This window comes from Schistocerca nitens, chromosome 2 (genome assembly GCF_023898315.1).
Source record: "Schistocerca nitens isolate TAMUIC-IGC-003100 chromosome 2, iqSchNite1.1, whole genome shotgun sequence".
In the NCBI taxonomy this organism is placed as follows: domain Eukaryota; kingdom Metazoa; phylum Arthropoda; class Insecta; order Orthoptera; family Acrididae; genus Schistocerca; species Schistocerca nitens.
The window spans coordinates 352,086,474-352,105,567 of record NC_064615.1 but is presented as its reverse complement, the minus strand read 5'-3'; the positions used below and the strand labels follow the sequence as shown (position 1 = coordinate 352,105,567).

The 19,094-nt window shown below is 43.8% G+C and overlaps 1 protein-coding gene across 2 annotated transcripts in view; it reads right to left on the bottom strand.

Moving 5' to 3' along the window:
- The window catches only part of LOC126236166 (ski oncogene), a 666,701-nt gene extending 647,963 nt beyond the window's left edge, over positions 1-18,738 (bottom strand). For both annotated transcript variants that reach the window (XM_049945259.1, XM_049945260.1), the window contains exon 1: positions 17,671-18,738. In XM_049945259.1, the coding sequence (XP_049801216.1) occupies positions 17,671-18,624 (954 nt within the window). In that variant the 5' untranslated portion in view covers positions 18,625-18,738. The remainder of the gene's footprint in view (positions 1-17,670) is intronic.
- Positions 18,739-19,094: the final 356 nt, after the last annotated feature.

Here is a 19,094-nt window from a genome sequence, read left to right as displayed (position 1 = left end):
TTGTAGAATCTTAGAACGGGCGTATTCTGAGCGCAAACATGATGAGGTACCTAGTACCTCCGTGCCAACCAGCACGGATTCCGAAAACATCGGTATGTGAAACACAACTGGTACTTTTCTCACGTAACATAGTGAAAGCCTTAGATCAAGACAACAGGGCAGGCGCAATTAATTTCCGAAAGCATTTGACTCAGTACCACACCTACGCTCAGTGTCAGAACTATGATCATATGAAGTATCTGGACTGCGGACTTTTCGGTAGGGAGGACACGGGATATTACCTAGGATGGAGTCATCGTCAGATGTAGAAGTAACTTCGAATGTGCCCCGTGTGTTGGGACCCTTGCTATTCATGTTGTATATTAATGCCCTTGCAGATAATATGAATAGAAACTTCAGATTTCTGCAGATGATACAGCTATCTATAATGAAGTACTGTCTGAAAGAAGCTGCATAAATATTCAGTCAGACCTTGATAAGATTTGAAAGTGGTGCAAAGATTGGCAACTTGCTCTATATGTTCAAACATGTAAAACTGTGCACTTCACAAAACGAAAATATGTAGTATCCCGTGACTGTAATATCAATTAAACACTGTTGGAATCGGCGAACTCATGCAAATACCTGGGTGTAACACTTTGTACGGACATGAAATGGAATGATAACATAGACTCAGTGGGTAAAGCAGGTGAAATGCAACGATTACATAGGTTCAGTCGTGGGTGAAGAAAGTGGTAGGTTTTTGTTTATTGGTAGAATACTGGGGAAGTGTAACCAGTCTACATAGGAAATTGTTTACAAATCACTCGTGCGACCGATTCTAGAATATTGCTCAAGTGTCTGAGATCCAAACCAAATACGACTAACAGTGGATATTCAATGTATACACGGAAGGGCAGCACGAATGGTCACAGGCTTGTCTGACCCGTGGGAGAGTGTCACTGAGATGTTGAAAGAACTAAACTGGCAAACTCTTTAAGATAGTCTATCCCGCGGTCAACTAACAAATTTTCAAGAACGGCTTTAAATGACGACTCTAGGAATACACTAAAACCTCCTTTTTATCGCTCACATAGGGATCGTGAGGATACGATTAGAATAATTACAGCACGCACAGAGGCATTCAAACAATAATTCTTGTAGCGCTCCGTACGTTAACGGAACGGTAAAAAATGTAATAACTGAAGCAATGGGACGTACCATCTGCCAATGCGCTTCACGGTGGATTGCCGAGTATAGATGTAGATGCAGATGCAAGTGTAGGTGTAGAGTCGCTCTAACACTTCGAATTTAAAGAACGTTGCGAGTCTGACAAAAATAAAGAAAATTAGGAAATGCTCAGTGGTTCAAATGGCTCTGAGCACTAAGGAACTCAACTGCTGAGGTCATTAGTCCCCTAGAACTTAGAACTAGTTAAACCTAACTAACCTAAGGACATCACAAACATCCATGCCCGAGGCAGGATTCGAACCTGCGACCGTAGCGGTCTTGCGGTTCCAGACTGCAGCGCCTTTAACCGCACGGCCACTTCGGCCGGCGAAATGCTCAGTGGAATGGATAGATATTATTACCATAATCTGAATAAAGGATTCAATACAAACAAAGGACAAAGAAAATAAAAATAGGATACAATAAGAAAAACTAACTGCCTTTTCATAAGAAATGGGAAGCACTACACAGCAAGTAGAAAACTAGCATGTGAGTATAACTCCCTGAATCTACAAACAAGAGAAATAAAGAAGTTGTGTAACACTGTCCTACAAATGCAGAACAAAGGGCTGTAAACTGCTCAGTTTTTAATGGTTCAAATGGCTCTGAGCACCATGGGACTTAACATCTGAGGTCATCAGTCCCCTAGAACTTAAACCTAACTAACCTAAGGACATCACACACATTCATGCCCGAGGCAGGATTCGAACCTGCGACCGTAGCGGTCGTGCGGTTCCAGACTGAAGCGCCAAGAACCGCTCGGCCACATCGGCCGGCTGCTCATTTTCAACACTGCACAGCATATATGGAATAGTTCTATAGGGAAAATATTAGCACAAGATTGTAGGAAATAGAGTACAAAATCAAACCAGTCGAGAGTCAGAAGACTTCTCAGAGACCGGTTTTGACGTGGCAATCAGAGTAGAGTAACTTTCCACACTGTGTGCTGCATAGCTGTTGTTTTTGAAGCAGTTTTTGTTGTGACATACGTTTAGTGACTGGATGAAATGCAGTCAACCTGATATAAGCATTTCACTAGAATCATCACTGCCAGTTTTATTCTAAAAGGATAATTAAGAATGACAAAGACACTGCTTTTTCGAGATGAGCAGTGCACTGTCGGAAAACGCCTACAAAACTTTTAACTTTTCTTACTCCAGTCCTAAAATCAGGCCTTCTTACTGGAATATGTGTTATCCCAAAATGGCGTGTAACGGTTAAATAAACCTGCAACAGATCAAAAGGAAAATTCACTATTATCAGCTCGACTAGACTGAAATCCATAAACCAGAATAAATGTCGCGAAGATGCAATGAACTTTGAATCTTAGAATGGTAGATCCTATATGTCAAAATGAATGAAAACTTTGGGAAGCGCACACGTAGTGTGTTACATTTTAAGCCCAAGGCGGCACATGCTGTATCGAAGTAATATAGAACAAGAGAGATGTTCGTTTCTACTGCAACAGAAATTAGCTATGAGAAGAGGGAGACGACATTTGTTTCAAATGAGGAACCCTACTTTGTTTATCGATCAAGTTGAAAATATTGTAGTAGTGTATGCCGTTCAGAAGTTTTCATCCGGTTCCCAACATCAGGTGACTGACAGCTGGGGCTACTATCCGAAGAAAACAACAGATACGTGGCAGGGTGTTACAGAGCCTAGAAGGCAGAAATGCAAGAAACGCTGTCAAATGGGCCCGAATACTGACATCAGTAGAGTCAATGTCTGCAACCTACACACAGAGCACATCAAACAGCAGATTCTGCACTTATCACGAGCCACATGGTGTTGGCAGTAAGGGAGGCCTGTCAGGACAGGAGCGGGAGACTACATGAAAGCGCAGCCGACTGCGAGATACCGCACCAAGGTCACCCAGCGCGCAACGCGGCCGTTACGTAACCGCACAGACTCGAGCCTGCGCGCCATACAACTTCCCACCAGCCAGGGCGTTCTACATCGACATGACGAGTCATTGTCAGCAAGAATAACTTTCCTCTGACACTACTACTAGTATTGTTGCAGACGACAAGTTGGAAAGTTGCCACATAAGAGACAAAGATTTCGTTGTAATAATAACTACTAATCTACGTAAGAGTGCACTCTTGCGCTGGTAATAGCTCGTTGTAGCTCTGACTTGCCTCATGTTTTAAACAAAATTCAGGTTGCCTTTGTTTCGTACAATGGACGCCGAGGGTCGGTTACCGATGCCTGTTTTCATCATTATCAGGAACATGACCTTTAAAATGTTTCGAGGCTCTCATCTGCTGTTCACATCACTACTTCCCACCTTGTCTTAATTTTTCTTTACATTTTACATACACAACTCTCCGAAGAAAATGCAAGGCGAATCCCGTTTCCGTGCGCTTTATAACCGTTATGTTAACGTAGGCATAAACTTGCGTATCGGGTGTCTCGCAGTACGGTGTTGGGTGCCATTCATTTTTCTAGTACAGACAAAAAGTATGGAAAATATAAATCAGAGAAAGGCAAAATATGATATGAAACGATCTTCGAGTTCCTGTTAGCTGGCATTTTCATGAATACTGACCAAGGACGTGGCACCACTAAACTCCAACTACGAGAAAACTTTCGTTTTATTTAGCATCCGATGCGTAATTATATACACAGTCGAGCAGTCTGACTGGGAAACCCAGGAGTGGCGGGATCGAATACGGAAATTTCTCATTCTGCTTTTAACCTCTCAAAGAACGACGGTGGTTCGGATTCTACGTTCGACTGTAGGTTCTACTTTCCCGGCGGATTAGTAAGGTGAGTTATGGTCACACAAGTCGCCGAGGTGGCGTCCAATTGAAAGACTTGCACTAGGTCGTTAACCCACACGAAATTATTATTATTATTATTATTATTCAAAAGCACTTTCAACCAAGGACCGTGTTTCGCAGTTTCCGGCGAGTGTTAGGTGAGCTAACTTCGGTAAGTAAATACCTGAAATCATAAACCAACGAGAACACCGATTATATTTCAGCTATATTGATGTCTTTTCCTAAAATTGTCGATGTTGTTTTATTTGGAGAGAGAGATACTAGTTATTTTGTTTTGCACCAAAATTTATTATGAAGGAACACACGTCCGTACAGTCACATCTAAGGAAATAAAAAATTTGTTTCACACAAAAGCAACATGTGAAGAACAATTTTTAACTTTGTTTAAAGCGGTTCTCATTAAACAATTGAGTAATTGAATTTCACCGACATCTGCGTCTATAATGTTTATGGCTTGTATTACAGGCGTTCCTAACGCGTGTCGCTCGACATTCGCATGGAGAAGTTCATTTGTGCATTAAGTACGAATATTTGCACATACGCAATTGAAGATTACAGAAGATATCACGGTATGTTCATAACACATAAGGGTTATGTTCACAAGCTATAGCCGTCCGTTACAGCTTACTCACATGGTCTGCCAGAATCTGATAGGCGTCGCCGTCGCTTATTGCGATCGCATGCTGCGAACAGGGGAGCGCCCTGACATTGCATGTTAGCCGGATGAATTAGGGGAATCTTATCAACGCCATCACGACAGCTACCGTGTGTCCGGGGATCACGCAAACTCAGCTGCCAAAACATCGTTCCAACTTCGCCAACTTCATACCCTTTACTGCAAATTTAAAAATATGCTTCACTTTTTAAGCAGTCGTGCTTTATAGTATGGTTATATAGTTCAGTGTAACGAATGGAGTATATTGCTGGTGGTGAACGCTTCTACACTACTCTGAACATTACTCTGTGATAGGAATTTTGCTATCGTTCGTACAGCACGATCGCAACTAATTCAGTACCCTAGTACTGGACAAGAAGTGGTCAACACTTAGCTACTGAAATCATTGTTCACATCGTTCATATCTGAATGCCGGAAGATTTATACACTCAAACGTGACAGTGTATTTCAGTACCAGACAGAATTATCAGACAGGCTTATAATCACTACTGTACTGCCATTTCTTAGTTTGTTATCTTCAGTATCGAAACAGCTTTGAGAGATAACACAGAAAGGATTCACAGGCAGTCTGGTATTGAAGATGGGGAGAAAAACCTTCGCAATATTCATTTTAACAGTTTGAACCGCCAGAGTATTGCATCACAGATGGTTCTTACGGCGCGCAGTGTTGAAAATGAATAATGCATTCAAAAATTTACTCCCAACGCTGGTGAGAAAAAGAATAAGTCTGCAATATCACATAAGGGCCTTCATGGTCCCTGAAACGTTTATCACCCTGTTTATAGATAGCTCAGATAAGTTAACGCGGTATTGGTTATGCAGTTTAGTGCAGCACTCTTATTTTCTTATACGCAAAGTAGTGTGGTTAGAATTTTCGAATTCATCTTTAAACTAGCTGCAGGCAGAACACCCATACCTGAAAGGCAAGTTGGTGGCGGGGGGGGGAGGCGTCCCCCTCCCCCCCCCCTTGCTCTCAGGAAAAGGAAATAACGTAGGGTAGTTTGGTGCTTCTCTTCCACGGAAATTATTAAAAAGTCGGGATTATGCAGGTTTCTAACAGGGACGGAAGTGGAACATTTTTATAGAATATTACAAATACTTCATACCCAGGTCTAACCTCCCCCCCCCCCCCAACAAAATATCTAGTGGCAGCCCTTGGGCTGGATGGTCTCGTTCTTCGATTGGAGGATGCAAAGACATACCGTCTTCATACGTTTACAGTCTAATAATGTACAATGGAATTCAACAGACAACAAAAAACGTCTTTCACGTATCATTGCGATTCGTGATCACTGATCTGGATGTCAAAGTGAATAAATCACCGCAAGTTTGATAAACTGCAAGAATGCTATGATTCTCTTATCGTTACTAATCCTTGAAGATGAGCTCTCACAGCATAGGGAATGGAGTTGGTTTTTTGTAGATCTAATGTTGGTACATGGGTGTAAAAGGAAAGATGAAAACTTTTAAAGTTTTCTGTAAATTATTAAGACAAGAATCATGTCTTCCGGCCAAAAGCCTCTTCGTCTACTCAGTGACGTGCGTGAATGGAGTCCCAGAATTACTACCTGATGTGGTTTTTCATTTCTAATTGTACTCGCCATGTAGAGCTTACGTTAGCAAATCTTCCACTCTCCTATGTGGAACTAAAGTTGGCAAAGCTTCCACTCTCCTACTTCTAATCCCACAGCCTGAAACGTATATAGTCATTTGCCTTCAGGTCATTTGCCTTCAGGTTAGTTTTGATTCTGGCACGAGAATCGGCTCACACCACAAATATAACAGCCTACTGTCAACGGGAGACTCGAAATATGAAACAATTTCATATTTTTCAGATGCCCAATACGATGCCAAAAACGAAAGTCATGTTGTACGGCACAAGAACCAACAATTTATACAATTCCGAACCTTTAGACTTGAAATCTGACACCCACAGAGCCATCAAAAGCACGCTACAAGAAGCAATCAACATAGTTCTGCAGCAAAAATAAATCAATCAAACGCTGTACAGTTACAGCTTAAAGTCATTCTTGAAAAAACAGAAATAAGGCGAATAGGTAAAAGTATAATTTATTGTCTCCTCATATACAACGCTGGCTCTGCTTGCTTCACCTTCCCCTGAGTAGATCACCGAAAAATTCTCACAGACCTTTTGTTTGAATAAATTCATGTGAGAAGCTTAAGCAGGCTATACGTGGTTCACAAGGAACTGTATTAGCAACACATAACGGGTCTGTATCTCTAAATTCACGTGTCTGCGATGGACTTAAATTGGAGTCTTATCAGACGAAGTCTTGGAGGATTACAGATAAGATGCAAGCAACCGACACAACAACTCTTCACTGACACAGCGCAACTAAACACAACATTTATAGTTTTTTGGGGTTAAAATTTCTCAGTAACTCTGGCTGGAGCGGGAATAGTTAAGTGCCCGTCGGTGCGGTAGCCGAAAGGTAGACATAATGCAGATATTCTGGGAATATCATTTATATGACTATTTACTTCTTGATTATCTTATTAACCCTGCTGATTCTAGCAATTTCGAAACGGAAAAAATTGAAATAAAACTCCTGAATGCATTTGGGAATCGAACACAAGTTCTCTCCTCCCTTCCCAGGTGTCTTGGTCGCCACACAGCGATGCTTTTGTAGAACAGAGCTTACCTTATGGGTAAATAAGAGGCAGTCGTTAGTTCTTTCCCTCAATTTGTTGGAAAACAAGCGTTTGCGAGCCCCACATATTATGATGACAAATGCTCAGTTTTTCAATTTCCTATTGATCTGGTAATTTTGAGTCGATTACGCGACATGAACTTTAGGGATGGTTTTCTCAAAACAGTGTGGGTGGGTGGGTGAGTGGAGGTGTTAACCCAAAGTATCTTGGACTTTCACTTCAGGCTGTAGGCAAGCGAACTGCCAAATATATGAGCCGAATCGGCGGTTGGCCACGTATGAGGTCTTCCAGTTGTTAGAGTTCTGCAAGCTTGTGCTCGTCTCATTGATCGTGACGCATTACAATAACACAACTAACACAAGCAAATAGGGCCAGTTAATGAATTCACCGATAGCAATAAGTTATCCTTTACATGAAAAGAGGAAAAATGTAAGGGTGAAATAACAGAAAGACGAAAGATGTTAAGAGTGCGAGAAACAGCTGTCGTCGACAAAACAGTCTACATCAGCAGTCATACAAAATCTTGCCAGATGCTACACTTAATTCACAAATGAGACAATTTCACTCAAATTCATGGTTACTTGTTTAACACTACAAAGGACTCTTGATTATATCATCAAGGAAGGAATATACCCTAAACATGTGTTGAAGGCCGGCATGTAGACCTATATACGAGCTTGACGAAACTCTATTTTCTTCTGAAGATGCTTTGGCGTTCTGTATGAACGGTTCTTGTTAGTTTAACAACTCTATACAATGCAAGAAATCTGTGTCCAAATTGGGGACATCCTAAATGTAGTGGCACTCCGTCAAAATAGCTTGCATCCGGAAATCACACAACAGAACATATTGTCTTTAAGCCCAAGTAGTCGTTAAGCCCAAGGAAATTACTCACGTTCATCCATTCTGCATATCTGTTTCTATGGCATTTAAAATTTCATCTTTAGCAGTAAGGTTGTATTTGCGATCGATTATAAACAAAGACATTGGCTTCACACAATTATTGTATTTCATTTACTACAGTCAGTCGGGGTAACTCTGTACCAGTTTTTACCATTTTTTTAAAAAAAATACTGGACACCACGTCGCAACAGAGATACTGGGTGCTTGGAAAAGTGAAAATGTATACTATCTATGCCCTACTGGAGCACAACTTCAATTTTAATGCTGGTACAAAATTGCTGCCGCCAGAAGCTCTCGGCCAAAGCATTTAAAGGTAATCACAAGCCTAAGAGCTTGTAGGAAGTTGGAAAGACAAATGAGAGACTAACTAGAAATTACAGAGGTAATAAAACTGTTAACTTTAATACAAAATAATGCAAGTAAGTGGAGCAGCAACCATCTGAAACAAAAAAAGTGCTACAATGATACCCTGACTGGCACATAGTTATCCTGATTGACTGTAAGCAACTGAACACCGCGCTGCTCACATCAGAACCTAAAGTTCCTAGAATAAACAATGATTAACAGTTCATATTATAAAGGTAGGATGGATCTTACTTATTTTGTCAGTTTCTTGCTCACTGATAACATTTTTTAGTATCGTATAAATGTAATAGCCTACGAGGAAATAAATTTACTGTAAAAGCAACAAAATAGTTATAAAAATTCATTTACTTATTTTTCCGTTTCGCGGTTAATCAGTTCGGTAGCCTATTACGACGTTTGTTTTTGCCTTCATGTAGATAAACCATACTTATTAACTGAAACGCGATACACCGGAGAGACAGTACGAAATTTTACGTCTTCAGTTCAAGCTTTTCAGGTGGATGCTAAATGACTGTTTTCTAAAAACTCACAGTGTTGTCTGCATCCGTTGAAGTTTTGTAACGTTCGCCGTCATGCGCATGTAAACGATTCCCACCGCGTACATTTCTCTCTCTTCGATTCTTCACCTCGAAATTTGTATGAAGCGCCGTAATTTGCAAGCACTTTTCAGTTCTACAAGCACTGTTTCTCACTATTAACATTTTTAGCTACTGTTAAGTGCCCGTTAAACAACTACTGGTATATCCGCAGGAATTAAGATGGCGGTAAAAAACTAACTTCCATTGTGCTTCTATCGATCGATCTACGTATATCGATATGAAGTTGTGAACTTACACAGAGAATATATCTATGGAATAAGCGTTCAGATGCGATGAACAGAATTTTGTCGTCACATCATGTTATCAACCAAGGCCAAGTGCTGCATTACTGCAGATAGCTTGCCTATTCCTCCCTTAACGTATCTCAGTTTGCATGCGCAGCACCAACAAATATTCAGCACTGCGATTAACAATGAGGAAAGACAGGGGAAATAGTATAATATTAAAGTTAAAATCTCGGCGCACATCATAAATAATAACACTATACTAAATTCACGTGACAATTCCCGCTTGATGTTTATGACATGGGCTATAAGCTATGCTCACTCTATACATGTTCCTATTCAATGTAACTCAAAAGCTATCACGAATTATTTTACTCTCTGGTTATTCTATCTTAATTTATTAAGTCTATACATTTCTTTCACTAATTTTTGTTTGTGTCACTCAGTAGATCATAAAAATTTGTGACGTAGGTCATCAGAGCGATAGTGTAAATTCTATGAGGACATGTCTAATAATGATCTTGATCCACTTACAACATGTTCATTTGGAACTGATAAAGTTGCAAATCTAGACTGAAATAACTGCACTGTGTGACAGTTGAAGGCTTTGCGCGACTGTTTCGCGCGCGTACAAGCACCAAGCACGTATGGCGATTTTGTTTACGTTTCTATAGTACTATCTAATTGTTCCCGCAGTTATATGCGGTTAGGGTTTTCGGGCACTACCGACAGCCTTTTCCACCTAGTAACTGAAAGCCGGCAACAGCGCCGCCCACTGTCAGAGATCTTCTTTCACCGTAATGAATACAGTACCAATATCTTCCTCGTCACAAATCTGAAGTCTCAGTTCGACGCGGACATTCAAAACTAAATTCATTTCAAATATGAATTACTTCAGAAATTCAAAACGCCTAGCACAAGGTGCACTTGCAAAAGGTAATAACAGCACACACATGCCATTGAGGGTTTATTAACGTATGTATGGCTCACTTCAAGGAACAAGTCGTCAAAGAGAATTTTGAAAAGTGTCTCAATCCACTCATTTGAGTTCGTTCATAAGATTATATAATCTGAGAGAAAGAAGAGTATACAAATAACAATTTAGTTATTATACTTACGGAATGCATAACCTGTGATAATGGGAAATGAACAGTACAGGCTTTCACAGATAATGTTCAAGCGTAGACATTTGCAATATCGATAGTGGCGTTATGCTGGCCATACTACTTCCTTCAGCATCTTGATGTTAGTACTGGGTACGGCTCATGATACACACTCATCTTTAGTTAGTGCAAGTCTCGGATCACAATGCGACCAACACGATTGGGATTTTTTTCATTTTTTTTGGTCAAACGATAAAATCGTTTCTTGAACCGCATCACGCATTTCGGTTGAATGAGGCGGTATTCAACGTCGTAATTACACGATGGATGGCGTCATGAGCCCCAAATCACGAAAGACGATAAACATATATTTCATCCAAAGTTGAACGTCGTTATCCAACTGAACAAACGATAGACCCGCCCCGCATTATTTATTAGGCATCGGTAAAGACACAGACATATAATGGTAGGTTTAGGTGATACCACTTTCAGCATTCCGTCGAGCCACAGCAGTTGTGCCAGCAAGAGACAGTCTACTAGGGCAGTTGTCCGTCTACTAGGGCAGTGGTCCGCTGGTATGACTATTTTTGACGCTGTATGGCAGCATGTTTCTCCAAGGTTCTCAACACGTATTGTAGCTGTTCTGCACATGAGACTGATATCACGCTACGCATTTGACTTTTAGACCTCACTGACACTAGGCTGCATGAATACTGAAACGGCTACTAGATAAGTTTTCAAACACGTTTCACACAGTATATGTGCACAAAACAGGGCAAGAAGTTTTCCACGATACAAAATCTGAAGGCAACACGTTCTACAGTTTAAACTGTTTTACATCATATCCGATACGGCTAACGACAGTCGAGGAAATCGGAATAGAATTAGTCGAGGGAATCGGAATAGAATTAGAATTCGACAATAATAAAATTAACTCTTCCTGGAAACGTGCTTGTGGGGAAAGGAGTGGAAAGAAACAACCCTTGTTTGTCGGCAAAAATCTCAGAAGATGGGATTTCTCAGTTCAGACAAGAATGCGGAGGATGGGGAAGCGCAGATCAGCAGGCTGTGAGACCTCAATACCGGGGGCCAAACAAGATCCCTGGAGACGTATATTAGCCAGCATTCATATTGGCTCCGACAGCTTTCGAATTCACTTCGCCCGCCATAAAAACGCCAGTGAAGGGCTCATCGAGCGAGAATGGGAGTCTGATACCACTTTGGTCGGATGAATCCGTATCTGCAGCTTTCCGAAGCATTAGCGGCGGTTAGATAAGGGACAGCCCTTATTTGGGACGCCCCGAGAACGTTGCCAGCCGCGTCTCCTCATTTAATATTCTTCCTCGCCGCTACGAAAACTCGTTTCCAAGTTATGAGTAGAAAGAGTATGGACAAGGGCGTACGCAGCGTCTAAGGCAACGGAGGGGCGGGGAACTCGTTAGTATCGCGGTGAATAACGAAATACACTGCCTGACAAGTAGCGATGCACCCATACGATATGGTCGGATGTCAATGTGACTTCGTACACGTACATACTATCGGCGGGTGTGTAGAAATTAGAATTCCTTGTGACAGGTTGAACGGCCGCGAGAGCACAGTAGCGTAGTTCGTATATGGTAAAAAATGAAGGAAGATTGACTTCGAGGTCATTAGTGACGGAGCACAAGTTCGGACTGTTTCAAGGATGGATAAAGAAATTGGCTGGCCTGGGGCGATTTATGGAAATAAAGGAAAACCTATATCTGGATAGTCGTGTCGCTAACAGGCCTGGCAGGGATTATAATTGGCGTGAACAACATTAGATGTGGAGTGATCACTGTGCAGCGCACGGAGACAGCGCGTACTCGTGTGAAACAGCGTTATCAGCACGTGACAAGCGTTTCAAAGGGGCATTGTGCGGCTTTTCTTGGCCGGCTGTTCGAATCGTGCAGTACGCAGATTTCTGGGACATCCAGATTTGGCAATGGTCCGACGTTTGCACTGCCTGTGAACGTGAGGGCAGCCACACTCGTCCTCAAGGCTCTGCTCGAGTAAGTCTGACCACCACAAGGGAGGGTCGCCGTAGAGTGCGCCTAATACACTATAAACCCTTTCCCATCTGCGGCTGCCATCTGAGAACATTCTGTGTCATCCCGCATCTTTGGTCAGAGGCTAGCAGCAGCCGGAATAAGGAATAACCGTCCCTTGCGTAGGCTGCCGACGACACCACAATACCAACGGCTGCTTTCCGAGCGGTGCCATGAAGAAAAGCGTGGATTGCTGATGAATGGCATCGCACTGTGTCCAGCGATGAGTCGCAGTTCTGCACTGCCCTGACGATTATCGTCGCTGAATGTTGGCGAACTGGGAACAGGTCACATTCTTCCAGTGTTGTGGAGAACTATGAGGGAGCTGAGAGGTAACTATGACAGCTAAATAATAAATCACGGACATCCTGCGTCCTGTTCTGTTACCTTTCGTGTAACAGAGTCGTTGTGCCCGTTTCCAACAGGACAATACTACACGGCACGTGTCTGTGAACTGTTTCCATGTTGTCGACGTGCTGCCGCGGCCAACAATATCAGCAGACCTGTCCCCTATGGAACATGTGTGGGGCCAAATTCGAAAGTTAAATTCGTGCTAGTGCCTGTATACATGATATTAGAACAAGTTACAACAGTTATGGGCTAGCTTGCTTCAGGAAAGTATACGGCGGTTTTAAGAGTCTTCCCGACAGAAGCATCCAAGCCAGCGGAGAAGCAATACCATACTGATAAGAGGGTTCATACGCCAAATTCTTTGTATATTTATCTCGAATCAATGATGTAACAATTCGTACCCTGTCAAACACTGAAATCTAATTTCGTTTCTTTCTCCCCTTTTGGGTGCTTCACTTTTTCTGTCAAACACTGTACTTTCGTGACTTTACGAGAAATGGCGCTATACACTTTGCATCTACATGGATACTTCGCAAATCACATTTAAGTGCGTGGTAGAGGGTACACTTGCCACTGGTCAATCCCTTCTTCAAAGCGATACGTTTGCTTGTTTGGCGGGACAGGGTGTGAGTTCGGCGTGCCATTATTTTTTTTCCTACGGCCTCCTCGCCCCTGCCCGTCACTGGGTACTGACGAAAGATTACATACATAGAAGTACTATCCCGAAATACAAATGACACCTCGCCTTCGGCACGCTTCTATTCACCACAACCTGCAAGTTTTCCCATACGTGGGAAGATAAGAAAGCGCCCTTCCTCAATAAACGTGGACGAAATAATAGTTACTCGATTAGCTGCAGAAAGTAATCTACAAGCACTGAATATCTGGCCGCAGAACGACTTTGCTAAAAAGATTTACAGTAGATCCCGTTACGAGACATAATCTTATCAACATGACATATTGATTTGTAAACAAAAATGTACGGTAAAAACTGAAAATGGGGCATCGAAGCGCTATGTATGCGTTAGTCCGTCAGGTATTAGCAACACTGAACACAGCTCATCATGCAATCTGGTTTTGTTGCTGTTATGTTCGCAAGTCCGAAGACTAGTTTGTTGCAGCTTTGCTCATTAATCAGTCCTGTGCAAGCCTCTTACAACTATTGGAACTTACATCCACTTGAACATGCTTACTGTGGTCAAGCCTAGGTCTCACTAATGGTATCATTCTACACACAACTCCCTGCATTGCCAAACTGACGGTTCCTTTACGTCTCTGAATGCATTCTGTCAACCGACACCATCTTTTACTCAAGTTGTGCCACAAATTTACTTTCTCCCCAGTTCCATTCAGTAGCGTCTCATTTTTTATCTAATCTACCTACCTAATCTGCTGCAGCGCCACATTCCAAAAGCTTCTATTCTCTTCTTGTCTCAACTGTTTATTGTCCAAGTTTCACAAGGCCACACCCCAGACAAACACTTTCAGCAAAGACATCCAAACGCTTACATTGATACTGAATGCCAGTGAATTTCTCGTTTTTAGAATGCTTTCCTTGCGAACACCAGTCTGCAATTTACATGCTCTCGACCAAACAGCAAAACTCTTCAGATTCCTCTAGTATCGTCTGGTTTAATTCCACTACACCCATTATCCTTGTTTCATTTTCGTAGATGTTCATACCATAATTTATATTCAAGACACTGTCCATTTCGTGCAACTGATCTTCCAAGGCCTTTTGCCGTCTATGACAGAATTGCAACATCATCAGCGAACTTGGAAGTACCTATTGCTTCACCCTGAAATTTAATTAGCTCCAAATTTCTCTTTGGTTCCTTTACTGCGTCCTCAATGAACAGAATGAATAATAAGTTGGAAAGGCTACAACCCTCTACGACTCCCCTCCACAATTTCGCCTATTTTCTATGTCCTTCGACTGAAGTTTGGTTTTTAAGCAAACTGTAGATCAACTTCCGTTTTCTGTATTTTGTCATTGCTATCTACAAAATTTCTAAGATTGTGTTCCAATCAACATACCAAAAGCTTTCTCTGAACCTGCAAATGCTACAAATGTAGGTTCGTCTCTTTTGAATCTCTTTTAATATTAGTCGTAAAAATGAAATGTCGTGTGGCGAGGGCCTCCCGTCGGGTAGACCGTTCGCCTGGTGCAGGTCTTTCGAGGTGACGCCACTTCGGCGACTTGCGCGTCGATGGGGATGAAATGATGATGATGAGGACAACACAACACCCAGTCCCTGAGCGGAGAAAATCTCCGACCCAGCCGGGAATCGAACATTCTGTCACGCTGACCACTCAGCTACCGGGGCCGGACATATTAGTCGTAGATACAGTATTTCCTCGCGTAGATACAGTATTTCCTTCGGAACCTACACTGATCTTCCCTGAGGTCGGCTTCTGGCGGGTTTTTCCATTCTTCTGTAAATAATTCTAGTTAGTAGTTTCCGACAATGATTTATTAAGCTGATAGTTCGATGATAGTCGCATATGTCAGTACTAGTTTTCGCCGCGCGGGATTAGCCGACCGGTCTGGGCACTGCAGTCGTGGACTGTGCGGCTGGTCCCGGTTGAGGTTCGAGTCCTCCCTCGGGATAATTTAGGTTAAGTAGTGTGTAAGCTTAGGGACTGATGATCTTAGCAGTTAAGTCCCATAAGATTTCACACACACACACACACACACACACACACACACACACACACACACAGTAATAGTATTTCCTGAAATCTGGGCCTATTTCGTTTGCCGCGTACATAGTCCGTAAGCATCTAACACCGAATAAGGTGGATGTAGCCGAGCAATTATCTCAGAAACTACTGAAGCATTGTTCATAACAAGTGTTTGAAACACCGAACCAACAGTTACAAGTCTTTCTGTGCGACGGACGTAGCCGACAACAATGAGGAGACTTCGTGAGGAAGCTGTTACGTTGTAGCCCAGATCGCGTGATGTGGGCTGACACTGGCGCGACACCAAGCGACGCTCGAGCTGGAATGACAATGTACCAAGACAGAGAGGCTACATACCTCTTGGCATCGGTTTTCTTCCATTATTTAGTACATAAAATTTCTGTTAGAACCTCGTAATTATAGAATGTCTAAAATGTAAAGAACGTTTGTCGTGAGACACTAAGTATAACAATAACTACGCAATAGTAATACACTTCTATGCCGGCACAAGTTCAAAGACGTAACAACAAGACAAACCGATCTGTGTATTATTGCAAACAACATATAAAAAGGGCGAATATAACGTAAATGCTAGGCGACAGAGGTCACTCACCTTCCAAATACAGGGGAGGTACAGCAGTGGATAAGATAATGAACCGCTATTAGAGAAATGTCAGGTTCAAATCTTTACCTAGCCATCCTATGTTGCGGATTCCTAATTTAATTGTAGCATGTAGGTCCGGTTCAGAATGCTTTTTTCGGTTGGTGGAAAACTTAACATATCATCTTATTTATTATGTTAAGTAAAATATTTTCTCTTGCTGTAAATAGTATTAAGGCTAAGGGAAATGGTTGTACGATTCTTTCTGATAAATGGCACTTCAACCACAGAATAAATAAATCTGTGCGTAGCTTGCCTAAGGTGGACCATAACATTAAGAGAATTATTACATGCGAGAAACGCAATTAACAGTGCAGTCTACTGACTAAAAGTCATAGAACGCGTTAGTTAAAAGCCTTCAATATAGGTCAACGGTTATGATATGCGCCCACACTAATAGCTGTATAAAATGAATTTTAACGCAATATCTTTCGCACATTCAACTTAATGGCAAAATACAGCTGAGGAAGCATCCAAAGTAAGAAAAGCCATTAGTTACTAGAGTACACGGCATCAACGCGCATTAATACTAGCAATACTTGCTAAATAGCATAAGACTCGGCTACTAGTCACTGTTACAACTGCACTAACAGCATAAAACATGCAATTATTAGCTAATGATTAGTACATTCATTCTATTTATAGATGATGAAAAACCCACAGATAAATACTAATATGACGTGGCGCAACAAGAAAATCACAAACAAAAAGAAGTACGCACAAAGGACAATTAAGTGTTTACATCGTAACTGAAGGAAGGTGAAGTATAACTGAAGACATTACATAATTTACTTCACCGTATGCGTTTCGTTTTATTCATTTGGAGCATCGTCAGTGGTATATAATGAAACATTATTTACAATTTTGGCTAGTCTTCAAAAAAATTATTTGGCTTAATTTCATATTGGTTTGCAGCAGTGGCATGTTTCACGCCAATAAATGTGTATTACTGTAAGACTACGTGAAATTAGCCCAGAAACATTTGTCCCAAACGCAGAAACACCTAGAATATGTACATGCAGACGACACCTCCAGATGTGCGTACAAAATTACACAAAAAGACTGTACGTAAGAATTACACTTGAATTTGTTTTGTAACGAACTGATTTTTCATCAAAAAAGCAAACCAAAATTGTAAATAGTGTTCCATTCCAGACCACGCATTATGTTTAATAAAAAAAAAAAAAAGAATCACGTATGGTAAAGTATGAGCACTTTTAGTAGTTGCGAAGACGGATTTTAAACACGAGTGTAAACTGTAATGCAGTTACAGACAGTGGCTACACAAATGGACAGTCGGCGACACGCCTATTTCATTGCACAGTGACGGCTGCGAAACAACACGTGCGGGTCGGGCTGGCAGCTTACCTGTTTGCGCTTGAGGGAGGCGGGCGGCGGCTGCGGGGGCGGTCCACTGGACGCCTGCTCCTTGAAGGCGTCCAGCAGCTTGGAGAGGCGCTCGTGCTCGGCCTGGTCCTCGGCCGCGTGCAGGTAGCGCGTCCAGTTGCTGGAGTCGAAGCCCCAGTGGCAGGTGCGGTTCTCGAGGGCGCGGTGCGCGTGGCACACGAAGTGCTGCGGCGAGAACATGCCGTGGCACTCGGCGCACTCGATGCAGTAGGCGTTGCCGCGCGCGTACAGTTCGGGCGTGCAGATGCCGCTGCACTTGCCGAAGCACTCGTGGTACACCTTGATGGAGAGCAGGTCGGGCATGCAGGGCGGCGGCGGCAGGCCGGCGCGGTGCAGCAGCGCCGAGCACAGCCGCTCCGCGTCCGTCTTGGTGATGAGGCCGCACGAGGGCGCCGTCGCGGGCAGCACGCCGCTCTCCTTCAGCTCCGTCAGCTGGTCCTGCGTGCAGCGCGAGCAGAAGATGAGCAGCTCGTCGCACACCTGGTTGATCTGCTGCAGGGAGAAGTCGCGCAGCACCGAGTTGAGCACTTGCGGCAGGCACAGCCGCTTCTCGCCGCCCACGGCGAAGCAGGCGATCGTCTCCCCCTCGAGCACCGTCTCGGACCGCTCGCTGCACGACTGGTCGGCCGCCGCGAGCAGCGGCGGCTGCTGGATGGGCAGCGGTGGCGGCGCTCGGAATCCGCCGGCGTCCGAGGAGGACGTCGACGCCGCCTCTTCGTCGACCCTGCGCCGGTGGCGGTCGTCCTCCTCGTCGTCGTCGTCGTCGCCCACCGTGGCCGCCGCCGCCGACGCTAGCACCGTGCTCGGTCCGTGTAGGCTCTTGACGGCGCTCAACTGGTACGTCTTCAGCACTTTCTTCAGGTGCGGGGAGCAGGGCGCGGGCGACGACGACGCCGCCGCCGCTGCGGCCTCCATGGCACGCGGGAGCACTCACTGGCAGGCCTCGCTGCTACTGTCGCTACTCATCGCCGTGCGAGAGACGCAGTCGCGCATTGCGTCGCGGGCGCGGTCGCAAACATGTCTGAGAGGCGCGGCGGCAGACCGGCGTCTGGTCTCGTCACTCCCCCCTCCAGCTGCGCCCGACGGTTGCGCGCGCAGCTCTCCCCTCCACGGCTACGCCTGGGCCGGTGGTGCCAGACGGGTGGCGGGGGACGGCAGACCGGGCGCGCCGTCGTGACCTTCCCGTCAAAATAGCCCGTGCTGCGCTCGCGGCGCTGCCGTTTGGCGGTGAAGGGGAGGGGGATAGCCGGGCGGCGGGGGACTCGGACGTCTCGCAGCTCCGCGCCTGTCTGCCGGCGCCGACTTCCCTTTCCCCTTCCGTCGCAGCAACACCTGCTGCCCACTAGCGCGATACCGATACACCTACGTGTCACGCAATGCATCGT